Source organism: Pieris rapae, chromosome 7 (assembly GCF_905147795.1).
Source record: "Pieris rapae chromosome 7, ilPieRapa1.1, whole genome shotgun sequence".
Taxonomy (NCBI): domain Eukaryota; kingdom Metazoa; phylum Arthropoda; class Insecta; order Lepidoptera; family Pieridae; genus Pieris; species Pieris rapae.
The window spans coordinates 4,456,387-4,470,882 of NC_059515.1; the positions used below are offsets into that span (position 1 = coordinate 4,456,387).

Below are 14,496 nucleotides of genomic sequence, written 5' to 3' on the forward strand. Positions count from 1 at the left end.
ATCGATAAAACGTACGACGCTAAATTCGTCACATTAAAATCGTTTCCTGACATAATAATTTAGGTAAGCCATCCCTTGTTGACAGAGGCAGATGAAATTTCTCGGGGGGATAAAATGGGGTGCAGTATGGATTACTGGCAAACTTAGGGGTGGTCAGGGGTAGAAAAGGGCATTTTCAATATATTACCTGCATAGAATATGTTTTGCCAACAATGATCACTTACGGTATGAGAATCGTTCTCGAGGAACGTTTCGTTCTGTCGAAGGAAAGTAATGAAATGTACGGAATATTTTGACTAAGCAAAATATAATGCGGTTTATAGGTTTTATGCTATGTGTAACAGGCAATTCTCATCCAAAGAGATTTATAATACTTAAATTTAATTTATTATTTTATTAATATTATTGTAATGAATGACAGCGTATGTGTGAATAGAGAAATTGAGACCAATTTGTTTTCCACATTGTTTTTTTATGTATAAAAATATGTAAATAAATTGTAAAAAAATAAGTAAAGAATACTCGTTATCGTTCAGTTATTAAAGGATTTAAATCGTAAAGAATATTATGTTACCAAATATTTCATATCATTACCCTTTTATTATAATCTGACTTAATATCTAAAATCGGAAAGCCGATGAATAAATTTTCGATTATGTTATTGCTTAGCCTCTATCGATTTCGGATTCGATTAGAGCCCAATCGGAGCTTAGATACAGCCTAGACTCGATTGCGAACTGAATTGCCAATTACTTCCATAGTGGAAAGTCAGTGTTTGTGGAATCAAAAATATCTGCGGTTTTCTATGAACTTTACATATTTTATTAAAAGGTTCGAAGGTTTGAAGTATTAGAGTAATATTCATAAAAGAGACTTTGAATTTCGAATGTCAAAATCCAATACATTTTTGACATATGGGACTATAAATAAATAAATCTCGTTTCTGAATCAGGGTCAGATTCAGAATTCAGGGTCGAGGCAAAAACCATGAGGTATGGAGGATATGTGGCAAAATCCAATACATTATTCGTAGTATCTGTAGTTTCCATTAGCAATATATCTATCTCCTTAAAGTACTTAAAATATATTTGATTAATAGATCAACTTAAATAATAAACGGAAGGTCCATTGCTGGTATTGATACGACTATACAAACACACTTGGATTTGAACATTCTATTTCGCTTTCATTAACATCTCAAAGCGTTGGAAGGAAAGCCATAAGCATAGCTTTTATAAAACTATGCTTGAGGGAAGAACTCAGCATTTTCATGTAAAATAAGACGCGATTTGTTGAAGGATGCTGTCTCCTTAAGGATGTGACCTACATAAGGACAGGTACTGTGATACACTAATTGCATGTAAATGTCATGCGTTCTATGTTAAAATTTAGCATAAGTACTCAGAAACCAGCATATCATGTATTCGTAGCACGTATTAACATGTCTACGACATCAGTTTTATAGATATTGAAATAATACGTGTAATCTGGGTATTAACTGTTTAACTCAAATGTGTAAATATTTATTTATGTAAATATAATATGTGGTTATAATGACTGTAGCCATAAATCATCAAATATGTTTTTGTAAAATCGAGTGATGCAATTTAAGAAAGCTAAGTCATAAAATATAATGATTTCATGAAAATAACGACTCGTGAAAATTAGTAAAAAATAAATAAATCAGTGTCGCTGCAACCTTTTAGTTCTGGGCCTCAGATTTCTGTATCGGTTTCATGATCAATCTAATCGGCAAGGTGATAATACGTCTTCTCTGCCTGACACACCCCGTTGACTTTTTGGGTCTAAGGCAAGCTGGTTTTCTCGGGATGTTCTCACCGTTCGAGCGAATGTTTTTTGAAAAACTCAATTGGTACACAGCCCGGGATCAAACCTACGATCTCAAGAACGAGACTTGCACGCTGAAGCTACTAGTACAATACAGCTCGAAAGAACTATCATTAATCAAGTAAATAAACGTATATCAAAACGCACGGAATAAGTGTCTGACAGTCCACAGACACAATTTTTCGTGAAATTAATCTGTTTATGTGTTCATTTTGTATCTATCATTTTATCTCGAATTAATTTTAGTTATGAAATAAGTTTTGGGTCCTTATATTGTTGGGGTAACAAGGCCAGTATTATAATCCGTCTACCAATATTTTCCGCACAAATCATTATTTATCTATTGTGTTAGGTTTACACGAGTATTTCATTTCTGAAGAGCTCTTGAAACGTCAAGTTAAGTAATATGACACATTCACGTGTATATTCGTAAAAATATTTTTATTTAAAATTATTATTTTTCTATAAATAATGGTGATATTTACAGATTTTACTCATAAAATTTAACACTACTGCGTAATCTCACTTTATCAAAGATAGTTATTTTCCTTATAATATGCCAAAATACCTGAAATGAAATACTTGATTATTTATGTTTAAATCTCCATCTGCAACTGCTCTAGAATATAAAATCGTTTTGTATTCCACAATTATCAGTTAATATTTTAATAAAGGAATTATTTCAGAATTAAAAACGTGGGCAAATAATACTTATTCGTGAATATCTTACTATATTAACTATTTCGTTCTTTGAGCTTCTAAAATATTTTACTTAGATATCAATGATATAGAAAAACTACTATCAAATGCCAAATACCACTTGACTTAGCGCTTTTTTTCTGTATATACGTGGTAAGCACGAAAACTAACCATCGGTTTTTAGTTATCAATAAAAAGTGTCACTCCTGACGAATTAAAAAGGTTTAGGTATATTAATCGTTATGATTTTATATAATTGACTGAAATACAAAGATTATTGTTGTTGAAGAGGTCGAAAATCTTACCAAATTAAACAAAATCCACGGCTATTCGACTGTATATAGCTACTGTATTTACTATATGTAATACTAACTTGTAGCCATACACAGTTTCCATTATAAGCTGTGGTTGAATATTACCCTTTGCGTTATTAATACGCCTATGAGTGTGACGTTAATAGCAGTGTTAGAATAAATCATGTTGGTATTAGTTGGGTCAAGAGAATTTGATCTTAGGCCTCAAAATATATCGTGAAATGCCTATGTTAGTATTTCTCTGAATAAGTAACACTAAATATAGGTCTCAATGAGCAGTGTTATCCTAGTGGTATCAGCGTGCGACTCTCATCCGTCGTATGTTTGATTCCCGGCTGACCAATGAACTATCTATGTACTTGTTTAAAAGTGGAGTATCCTTTTCAAATCCTCGTATAACTCATATATAGAGTAGGCTTGTCTTACCAGTTTAGGTGTAAGTAGATGTTACATATTTATTACTATTTCTATTTCTATTTTATGCATACGGATGTTTGAAGACGGACAAATGAGTCGAGAAATCCTTATCGAAGCTCAAAAATCTTGACGTTTGTTTGATACCCTTTAAACAGGTGAACTGAGTTTCATGGCTTGATAGTGGCATGTACCTTAAAATAATAATAATTATCTAACATTCGCTAGAACGATGAAATATTGTAAGAAAACGGGCTTGTATAGACCCAAAAGTCGAAGCTATGTGTCTTGCATAGGAGGCTGATCACCTACTTGCCTATTAGATTGACAGATGACAAGTCCACCTAAGCAGCAAGTGAGTGTTATGTCGTTTTTTTATCAAATAAAATAGAAATGAATAAATACGTTTTGTATTTTTTCTTGACAAATGTCACAGATTTTTTATATAACTTAATAAACGACTTTTATAACGCCCCGAAGTTTATATATTTGTTAAGTTTTGTTCTTAAGAGCTATAAATAGATTTTATCAATTTAAGACACCCACAACATATTAAACTTTTAATAATAATTAATTATTTCCTCCAACTTTGATTTTCTTCCCTTTTGAGTAGAACCTCTTGAGCGTGGGGTTCAAGTAAACAGGCGCTAATTAAAGATTAAAGTTGGCGCCTGTTGGATAGTATCTGTGACCCCGAGGTGCTTTCTTCGTTCAACGAATAAGTCATACAGCAAATTTTTGTGTTACTCATCTATTAATCCATTTTTTTTATAGAAAGGGGCAGGAGGCTCATCTGATGTTAAGTGGTACCGCCGCCCATGGACACGCTCAATGACAGAGGGCTTACGAGTGCGTTGCCGATCTTTTCAGAATTGGTACGCTTTTTATAAAATAAATCATTTTTTTTAATTATTATTATTTCTAAGTGTAGGTTAAAAATATTGTAAATACTGTATATTTATATATTATACTTTATTATACTGCTTGAAACATTTATACCGATATCTTCCATTTTATTAAAAAAATGCTACTCTGTATATACGATACATGCCACTATCAAGTCATCAAACTCAGTTTACCTGTTTAAAGGGTATCAAAGAGACGTGAAGATTTTTTCGCTTCGATAAGGATTTCTAGACTCATTTGTCCTTCTTCAAATATCCGTATGCATAAAATAGTATATGTAACAGCTACTTACACATAAACTGGTAAGACAAACCTACTCTATATATGAGTTATACGAGGCTTTGAAAAGGATACTCCACTTTTAAACAAAACACTACTGTGACGAATATGCGGCCACGAGCTTTTGTCTGATGAAATCGTGGTTCCGTTTACGAATCAAAGTGGAATTCATAGAAGCCAATGAGGCATAAGCATTAACTTAACAAAATCGATAAAGCGTGTAAACATTCTAACGCTAATGTTTCTTTCACTCACACAAAGTCTCACAAAAAGCATACTACCAAAATACTCTACGCGTTTCTCGTGAAAAATGTACTACTTACAACTTGCTCGAACTGGGTTCGTCTGGACGAAACCGGATTGAACCGCTCTCAACCGGACACGGCACAGTCACAAGCACAAGCACAAAAATTGTAATTAATGTTTTAATTAACAATAATTTGGGTAGGGCGGTGAAAAGCGCGCGGCGCTTCAGCGTCAATACGAAGACTGATCCGCCATGACACTCCTGGGCCCTACGCATGCGCCCTCCGGCTTCTTAAGGCCGTTTCCCATTGTTCATAGTATCAAATTGGAAATGAAGAAACCTTTTTGAATTGCCTATATCCGAAATTGCCTTACCAAATGTTTTATAGTTCTTGCTACATAAGATTGCTTTTCTAAGGGTATTTTTAATTAGGGCAAAATGTATGTATTAAAATGTAATTAATTCAATATTATACATTGCGAAGATTTTCAGAACGTATCGAGCCTAATAATTAAAACGTTGAAGAGTTAAGCTTTTTTAATATTCACTTTTTTTAGTACCCGAATACCTTTTAAACAACAAAATCGTTATACCTAGTCAACTTTGTGATGAAAGTTCGGATAATCGTTGCCAACAAGTTCTTAAATATATGCTGCATCTAATAAATCTGGAATGAAGAAAAACATCCCCAGAACATATGTAATAACGTACTTATTCATAAACATTTAATATAGCAAATATCACGTTATTATAATCTTCGTAACTCTAATTTTCATTAATAAATAATTACCAGTGTGCACAAAGCTTTATGCCACTCCGGCACTTGTAAGGCACCGGACATATTATGTGTAATGTGACTAATGTAATTAACTATACTTCCGATTATTTTAATACCATTTTAATGGATGTGGTAACGTATTTTTAGATAACAAAAAGGGAATTCCTTTCAAAGGTACACCTTTTCAAACTTTATGAGGTTTAATTAAACGGTTTGAAGTTCCAACAATCCTCAATTCAGGGACTGCTACGGGTACAATGGTATTTTAAAGGTCACACTATCTATATCTAGGTCAACTATTTTTAGTTAGGGTAGAACCCTAGATTCGGTTTAAACGCGTGATTTAACCTCGAATCTATGATTAAGGCGGGATGTACGTATTTTAGTAAAATAAATTTTTTTAAATAAAATATGTTTATTGTGGATTATAAGATACAGGTATTACTTATTCTGCGTCATTAAATTAAACTAAATAAGCAACATAACATATGCTTCAACATAAACAAAATATAAATAAAAGCAATAAATCAAATATAATGTACAAACAGAAAAAGAGTGAATAATGTTTAATGGACCACACAATGTTCCCGTAGTGGTCACTCGTGCAGATAGTCACCCAGCTGATTTCAGTGTAGTCTGAAGTCAAATGATATTTAAACATTAATCACGCGAACATTGCGCGTATAACCTTGAAATTGAGATTTATAAATTTAACTCGTAAAAATAATGTATTGATTACAAGTTACAACGATCTATTTCTGGATATTATGGTTATGAGTTAGAGAGTATCTACTATTATTTAAACAAGAAATATATGCATCAGAGATTATGTTTTAATAGAACACAATATCATTTATTTTATTAGAATAGCAACACCACGCAATATCATAAACATCATAGAGGATGTAAAATCAATGTGTCAAAGTCAATTTTTCAGTAGTGCGTACTGCGTAGAATCGGTCGTGGAGTACTTGAAGTTGAGTCTTCAGTTGCTTTCCGATCGGCGCCTGCGCTGCACTGACTGTGCTTAAATATTAAGTAATAATGTCGGACGACGGTAGTGACACCAATTTCGTATTTATTAGTCGCGTTGCATCTGCGATATATATATGTAACGTTCAGCGTTCAGCGTTCGTGTTCCTGAGGGTTGATTTCGATCTGTGCACAAATAAAATGAATTGAAAACATCATGGAAAACCATGCATGCCTAAGAAACTGCATTTTTTAAGTTTTATTAGATTAAGGTTTAGAAACGGCTCTGCGACTTCCTTACTATCACATATTTGCGCTTAACAATGTAATAATTGCATATACTTAATCATAACAAAATAGTTCTTTAGAGAGAACGTATTTAGGTTAAACACTATCAACTCTCCCCTGTTTACGGCAAGACTCAGTAAAAATTATTTTTAGATAAGTATTTATTATTTTCTATTAATTACAATTATCACGGTAATAGCAAGTAGTACTTAGTATAAAATAGGTAGTAGGATAAAATGGTAGATATGCTAAGGAGATTTTTAAACAAGGAGTGCTATGTCCAAAAAGATGGCGGTGTGATGCAAATTGCAATTGCAAGTATCGATCAATTGAACATAATGTGGTGCTCCTTAGTTTTTAAATAATAGGGAATAAATGAGGTTTATAATATTGGACCGAAACTCGTGGAAGCAGATGGTCAGCTCCAGACGCTTTCTTGATGACCACGCCAGATAGACTTGAGCTGCCGATCAAAGAGACATAATATTATACTCCATCTTCCCTTCCTCTTCGCATTCTCTATATTTTACTGCCTTGAGAAAGGCAAACGTTTGATGCCTTCGAGATGTGGTGTTGGAGGCGAATGTTAAGAATGCCATGGAAAGCGAAGCACACGAATAACGGATAGAACCGAGTGAAAACAGATTGTCCTCTCCAGGTGTTTTTTTGCTGACCACATTCAGACATGAGCTACCGACCGAAGAGTTAATATATCACCCATATAATTGTTATTAAATCATTTAAGATCTCGAAAAATATTTATTATCCACTAGGAATCCCAAACATCCACTACGATCACGTATAAAATAAATGCATTTATTGACGGCAAAATAAATTAAGTAAATGGATATGGCATAGCGTGACATCACGGTTAACGTAAATAATGTCCGTTCCGCGGTTTTAAACGAAAAACACGAATATTGTAATTAAAGTACAATCACAGTATTAACAATTTTAAAGTGCACTTTAAAATTCATATAAATCTTGTTACGTTGTGGCTTGATTTATGAGGAATATGTGCAGTGAAATGTGAAGTATCTAGCCGTGGTGACAGAAGCATTTTTGCGCCATTTTTTACATATTATATTTTGAGCATAGCATTTATCCTTTCAAAACCTTAAAGTAACCAATGAAAATATTATTCTTAGACTAAAATGATTATTTTTCTGTATTCATAACATAAGCAAATCGAATACAAAACTCAGAGAGTTTCTTAATTAAGTATAATACGTTTTAACCCAAACTCAATTGAAGCTATATTTTATTTTACAGTGAAAGGAACGAAAAGTACTACCACACCCTTCTTTCTAATGTAATTCAAGTAATTGAGACATAAATCTGTCTACCCTAAAGGGGTCAACAAACTTAGGTGAATTACGAGTGGTTGCACTTATGGCCTCGCATGCCTCACCATACTAAGAAATTAGAAATGGCTTAAAACAAAATTATTTATCCCAGATAAAATAATAGTTTTCTCTTTGAAATTAAATTTATTTACTTTTCGCTTCTTAGAAAAAAACACCGTTTTGCATCACTGATGAACTTAAATATTATAATTCTGACCCAAACCTATCGTTACCGGGTTTTACTACTCCGATACTGTTGCTTAGTAACGTATGGTTTTAAATATTTGATCAATACTTTATTACGCTCCAGCTGTGTAATCATGGTCAGTTTAAACAAATTTAAAACCCACCAAAATAATGTCTATCTTGGCCATCCACATCAATTTTGGAGGGTATGTATGTATGCAATAGATTTATTCATAAAGAGTTACACTTTCAATTCAACCATACACTGCAACTGTGTATGCAGTTTGCATACACAGTTTGACTTCAGGTACTCGCTTTATATAAACATAGCTTATAAATTATTAAATAACCTTATTTAACACAAATAAATTACGTAAATCGTTACAAAGTATTTAACAAGTGTTTTTTTTAATAAACTTTTTAAGTTTAGGCTCACGTCTTAGTCCTCGGGTAAACTATTGAGTAAGTATGGGACTCGTTTTTTCAATGTTCTATCTCCATAGTAATTTTGTATACGTATATATAAAGCGTGTCAGCATTTTCAATCATTATGATTTTGCACAAATTCATTGTAGGCAAGCCAAGACAAAGCGTTTAAACACGCACACTTATGCACTATGCAATATTCTCTGCTACTTTATTATTGACAAAACTTTTGCAAACGATTACAGCTGCGCCATCGTAGGGACATGGAGACCCTGATAAACGTAGCTGACCTAAAGACGAGTTTGGACAAAGTTTCTTATGATGCTCTGCACTTACAAAAGTAAGATATTTATATAGAAATACTTGTTTGTATTAATGATTCTTATTCGTATATCCCAAAGGTATAAGATATATGCAGTTTGAGTGCGGAATAGCACAAGGCCGTAATAAAACTTACTTAAATAAAATTTAATTATATCATGCTATAATATCACAACAATTACCTAATTAAGAAAAAAATACTAAATCAATTTATTCTTCAAGAAATGATTCATAACTTACTAAACCCTAGTCTTGCAAAATGAACATCATACAAAACTATTTTTTTATAATTTTAGGGCTATCATAAATAGGACAAGTGAAAAGGTCAGTAAACTTTTGAATCAAGAAGAAATAAGACTTTGACAGAGAAGGGAGAAGCTTCGATGTCTTCTTGGTGAAGAAGAAAGACAATTAGCTTCTGAACTTTTAAGAAGAAAAGAATTAGAAGAGTGTAAATACTGTGTTGCTCGAAAGAGTCAACTAGAGCAATATGAAGAAGAATTGGAACATGAGAAAATTATGGAGTGTCAAAAAGCGATGGAAAGAGAAAAAATGTGAGTATTTACTAATTAGGGCATAAATTTGACTGTCTTGGTGATACTTTACCTGACGTTATTATGAAAAAAGTATATACATATTTTAAATAAAGTGTCTTCGTATCGTGAACTATGATTAGTAGGCATATCACATCCATAATATATTCCTAAAAAACCTCATAATACTAAATTATTCACTCTCTAACTATCATCTCTTATTATTTACAGGGCAAAATGCATGCAATGCAGAAGAGAAGATGAAATACAGTTGCAAAAAATTCACAAGATGCAAATGCAAGAGAAGGAATATATAGCATCAGTGAATTCAGAAATAGATGAAATGTGGCATCGAGTATTATTGGATGATGTTAAAGAAAAGGTAATTTAATTGATGAATTGACTGAAGCTAGAAGAATAACTAAACTTTAATTAAATTTCATTAAACTGAGATTCACGATTCCTGCGTTCGATTCACCACGTTGATAGTACATTTTTTTCTACTTCTAGGAGGATAGAGAAAGATTGAAAGCTGAACATCTTAAACGTGCAATGCAAGATCGAAGGCAAGCTTATGATGAACAAATTGCCAGCGCCAATAGAAAGGCAAGATATGCTCTTAAAATGGAGAGAGAAGAAGATAATAGAATAATCGAGAAAATAAAGGAGAGAATGGAAGAAGAATATTTTGATAGTAAGCTTAAACTTTTGTTATTCTTATCGGAATGTCAAAGTTTTCTATTATGTTAGAGGGACTCGAGAAGTATTCGCAAATCTTAAACCTTCAAGTATATTCTCTGAAAAAAGTCACAGATGCAACATAGTGATCACATAACATTTTTCTTAGTTTCTCATATAGATGTATGTGGACTCTGTTTCCGCACTTAGACGCTCAATAGGCCGTTGTACATGTTCTCATATAGATTAGTTTTTATTAATTTAATAATTTAGATCGGCCGCTTATTATTTAGAACATTCTTAACATTAAATGTTACAGCAATCAAGAGGAAAAAGGAACAACAAATTCAAAACCGAATTAACTACTTAGAGGGCCATAAACAGAAGATGTCAGAACTCAGGAACAGACGATTAGAAGAGAGATCAATTGATCAACGAACAATTGAAGTCGCATTAAAAGAGTTACGGGAGGAGAGGTACAAGAAAATGGCTGAAATCGTAAGATTGCTTTTTTTTTTAATATACAGGGGGCAAACGGGCAGGAGGCTCACCTGATGTTACGCTCTTTACTTGAAGGACCCTAAGTCGAATTGGTTCGGAAATACTTCAGTCGGCAGCTGGTTCCACAAAGTGGTGGTAAAGCTTTTAGTATCTATCTATCTTTTATTTCTTTTAATAAGTGAAAACTTTCCTAGCAGCTTGGCCTCCAGGTCCGAGGAGGGTGACTCTTCTCTTCCACATAGGAAGAGTCCTTATTTGGGTGATGAACATTAAGTTTTCTTCTTATATTTTCACACAGTGCATATTTAAATTATATTACGAAATATTGGTTTCTATTTTTACGGTGCTTTGGGGCAGTATATATAACTTCATATTATTATATATTCATTAAAGAATAAATATAACTTTTTTTTCAGAAATCATTTCATAGAGAACAGCAATTATGTATTGATAATATGGAGAAGGAAAGAAAATTGATTAAACATTTAGAGAACGAATGCAATAGGATTGTAGGCGAATGGAAAGCAGGGAGCGAAAGGGACAACGATACAAAAATACAAATGTTCGAAAAGGAGAAACAAAGTAACAAAGAGGTATGTCAAAGGTAGATTTTTAACGAAACCTTTATGGTGGATATGCATTGCTATTTAGATAGATCCTAACTAATCGAGCTTAAGCTATCAGATAAAATCCAGACGGGCGAGTCATTCTACATTATCATTTAATAATTCAAGTAAATTAGAAATTTTTGACGTTCGGGACCTCACCCTAACAAAAAATCTTAAGCTTATGTTAGCAAATAATAATAAAGTCAACAGGTTTAATAGTATAAATTACTATTAAATATTTAACCATTTTCATTCTAGAAATATGCCAGTGAGTACAGAAAGTATTTAAAAGAAAAGGAAACGGAAATCGAAAATACAAGAAAAGAAAGGAGAAAGATTAAAGAAGACGTAAACAAAGCTGCCTTGAGAGAGGTTGAGTTAAAGTTGATGAGGGCTAATGAAGAATTCAGGGCACAAGAGGAGTATAAGAGAAGCTTAGAAAGTCAAATACAAAATAATCAGCGAGCAATGGTATGGAAAGCATCTGCTTGGGATTTTGTTAACTATTTGCTACTACTGCTTTCGTACCAATTCTTAAAAGGTCGGCAACGCACTCGCGAGCCCTCTGGCATCGAGAGTGTCCATGGGCGGCGGTAGCACTTAACATCAGATGAGCCTCCTGCCCGTTTGCCCCCTGTTCTATTAAAAAAACAATGCGAACCGAATGTGTATTTAATTATTAAAGCATTCTGCATCATACAATTTTTTCTACATCTTAATTTCAATTTAAGGTTTGTAGGCAATGAACTTTGAACTAGTCAAAACTGCCATATAAACGCTATCAATAATTCATTCACAACTTTATATAAATTAAAATAGAATAATAATAATAAGAAAATCTAATATTAAAAAAATGATAACTTTTTCCAGGAGATCGAGTCATTTAATACGGAGATGAAACAAAAACCTTTCACACGACCAGCGATTATGTTTAAAGATGCGATGCAAGATAAAATTAATAAGGGAAGAACAAGGTGCATGGGCTACAATTTAATTAAATTTTCACCTCATACAAAGTGTTCAATCAATTTTTAATAACATACTGGAAAATTTGAATTTGCGCAATGTGACGATGTCATGAAATGTGCGCCTATGATAAAGAAGAAAAGTCCCTTCATCCTCCGTGAATCTGTAGGATCTATATTTTGTCTGTCCGCTACATTGCTCTATAATTTTTTAAACTACGTATTGCTTTTTTATAGGCCTTCTGAGCATACCGTCCTGGAACTATTATCATTGTGTTGTACTATTTGGCAGCCTAATGATATTTTTATGTTTTGCATATCCTTATAACTGTATAATTGCGAGATTAAGGGTCTGTTTCACAATGTCCGGTTTAGTTCCAAATAAGATATTTATTATTTATTTTTGTTTTTCATTTGCCATGAAACGCGAAGTTTCTTATTTGGAACCTTTATCTTCCGAATAATGTATGTGTTGCAAATATATTTGGTGCTTTATCCATACATTGTGAAACTGACCCTAAAAGAAATATAGAGAAGTTACCAACTTTTTCATGTTGCAGTACAAATCCAGTACATCCGTTTAGAAGATTATATTTGCAAGCAAATGAGAGCCGCTCTTCAGTTTCTCTACCTGTTATATCTAAATAAAATATTATTTAAACATTAATTGTATTACTGTTTACAATAACTGGTGCTATTTTTTGTGGATAATAAAAGTAAAAGCAGCAACCTATCAACAACCTATATATCAATCGAAGTACTCGCGAGTAGATGATACATTCTAAGGATAATGTTTAAGGTATACAATATCCATGAAAAATACTGATGTAAAAAGATTGAAATTCATCGAACTTACAAAAATCATTCAGATTCAAGTCGAGTCGAGTTACATTGGCAGCTGTTATGATTTTCCTAAAACATATAGAAACAATATTTCTCAGTTCCATTTCATGATTTAAAATTACAGTCTTTTTAAAAGACGACAATTTTATAGGTTCATGTGTGATTTAAAGCAAGTAATGTTTCCTTTAGTCTTTCCTAACATTCTATGATTGTATGTAGTATTGAAGTGAGTATGTATTTTAATTTCCTGTGAATATGTCTATATGTATATACGTAATTTGGATATTTGTATAACATAATTATATCTAGTTTAAATTTCTTAAAGATTTGTTTTGTTATACTTTAAACTTCAGTTGCATTGGCGCCAAAGGCCAGCACATCACTACGCATGCGCTAAAGGCAGAGGTGCCACAGATAAGAAGAAAAGATAATAAATTTGATATTATTAATTTTTAACCAAAATTTATTTAATCATAATGGTGACTGGTACATATTAACATTTTGAAAAATAATATCATAATATCGCAACTTATATTTATTATATTAAATATGTTCAAGTTGACAGAATATAAATTTATTCAGTCATTTGCAACTACAACTTATATAGGTGAAATCAGTACACAGTTATATTTATAATATACTGGGTTAATTAACTTTCTTTGATGATTAAAGTTTTAATGTATCTCACGATAACGTCAATTTACCTGCAATGTCTTCGATCAGAAATTCTGTGTTAACCGACTGAAACATATTTATTGCTTCACTGTAGTGGAACAGAATCCTAGACATCCGCTATGCGGTTATTACTTCCACGAAGGCTGCTTTAGAATGCCTTTTCAAACTGAATTTAGTCTTCTTAATTAAAGAAACACATTTAGGTTGAAACTAATAAAGTGAATAGTGAATAAATTAATTTAATAACTTTATATCCGTTAGTTGGTCGAAAATTTGGATTCGGTTAACTTGTGGTGTGTCACCTTTGTAATATGTTGCAAACAATAAAATAAAATACTCAAACCAGTAACAGACTTATGACGTCAAACATACCTAAGCTTTTTGAACGGAAATAATAATATTCTTGTGAAGTATGTATATACTGGCATAAAAGAAGTTGCCTTGGCAACAAACCTATTATAAGAAAAATGTAGTAAAGTTGTCAAGTTGATTTAAAAAATGTCTTACAGAAAAGTATTGTATTTCCCTATAATTAATAAAAGCTTTATAAAACTGATCTATCTTTCGAGTCGACCTGTTTAAAAACTTTACAATTCAACAAGAAGGCTTAATAAAAATATTATTTTACGCCATTATTTTCCACTTTATATGTTTCAAAATTTAAAACTA

The 14,496-nt window shown here is 32.3% G+C and overlaps 2 protein-coding genes across 2 annotated transcripts in view; one reads left to right on the plus strand and one right to left on the minus strand.

Moving 5' to 3' along the window:
- Positions 1-4,956, minus strand: part of LOC110993511 (pikachurin) — an 89,546-nt gene extending 84,590 nt beyond the window's left edge. The window contains exon 1 of the mRNA XM_022259810.2: positions 4,784-4,956. The gene's annotated coding sequence lies outside the window, so the exon portion shown is untranslated. The remainder of the gene's footprint in view (positions 1-4,783) is intronic.
- Positions 4,957-7,925: 2,969 nt separating this feature from the next.
- On the plus strand, positions 7,926-12,964 carry LOC110993535 (inner centromere protein-like). The gene is made up of 10 exons (XM_045629029.1): positions 7,926-8,483; positions 8,949-9,043; positions 9,321-9,578; positions 9,789-9,939; positions 10,068-10,251; positions 10,555-10,733; positions 11,153-11,329; positions 11,603-11,815; positions 12,215-12,318; positions 12,870-12,964. Exons 3-10 carry the CDS (start codon positions 9,544-9,546, stop codon positions 12,955-12,957), a joined length of 1,131 nt encoding a protein of 376 aa, XP_045484985.1. The 5' UTR covers positions 7,926-8,483; positions 8,949-9,043; positions 9,321-9,543; the 3' UTR covers positions 12,958-12,964.
- The last annotated feature ends 1,532 nt before the right edge of the window (positions 12,965-14,496 follow it).

Coding starts and splice junctions, on each gene's coding strand:
- LOC110993535 (XM_045629029.1), top strand. CDS start 9,544: ATGGAGTGTCAAAAAGCGATGGAAAGAGAAAAAAT. Junction 10,734..11,152: donor ACAAGAAAATGGCTGAAATC/GTAAGATTGCTT, acceptor CTTTTTTTTCAG/AAATCATTTCATAGAGAACA. Junction 11,330..11,602: donor AGAAACAAAGTAACAAAGAG/GTATGTCAAAGG, acceptor TTTTCATTCTAG/AAATATGCCAGTGAGTACAG.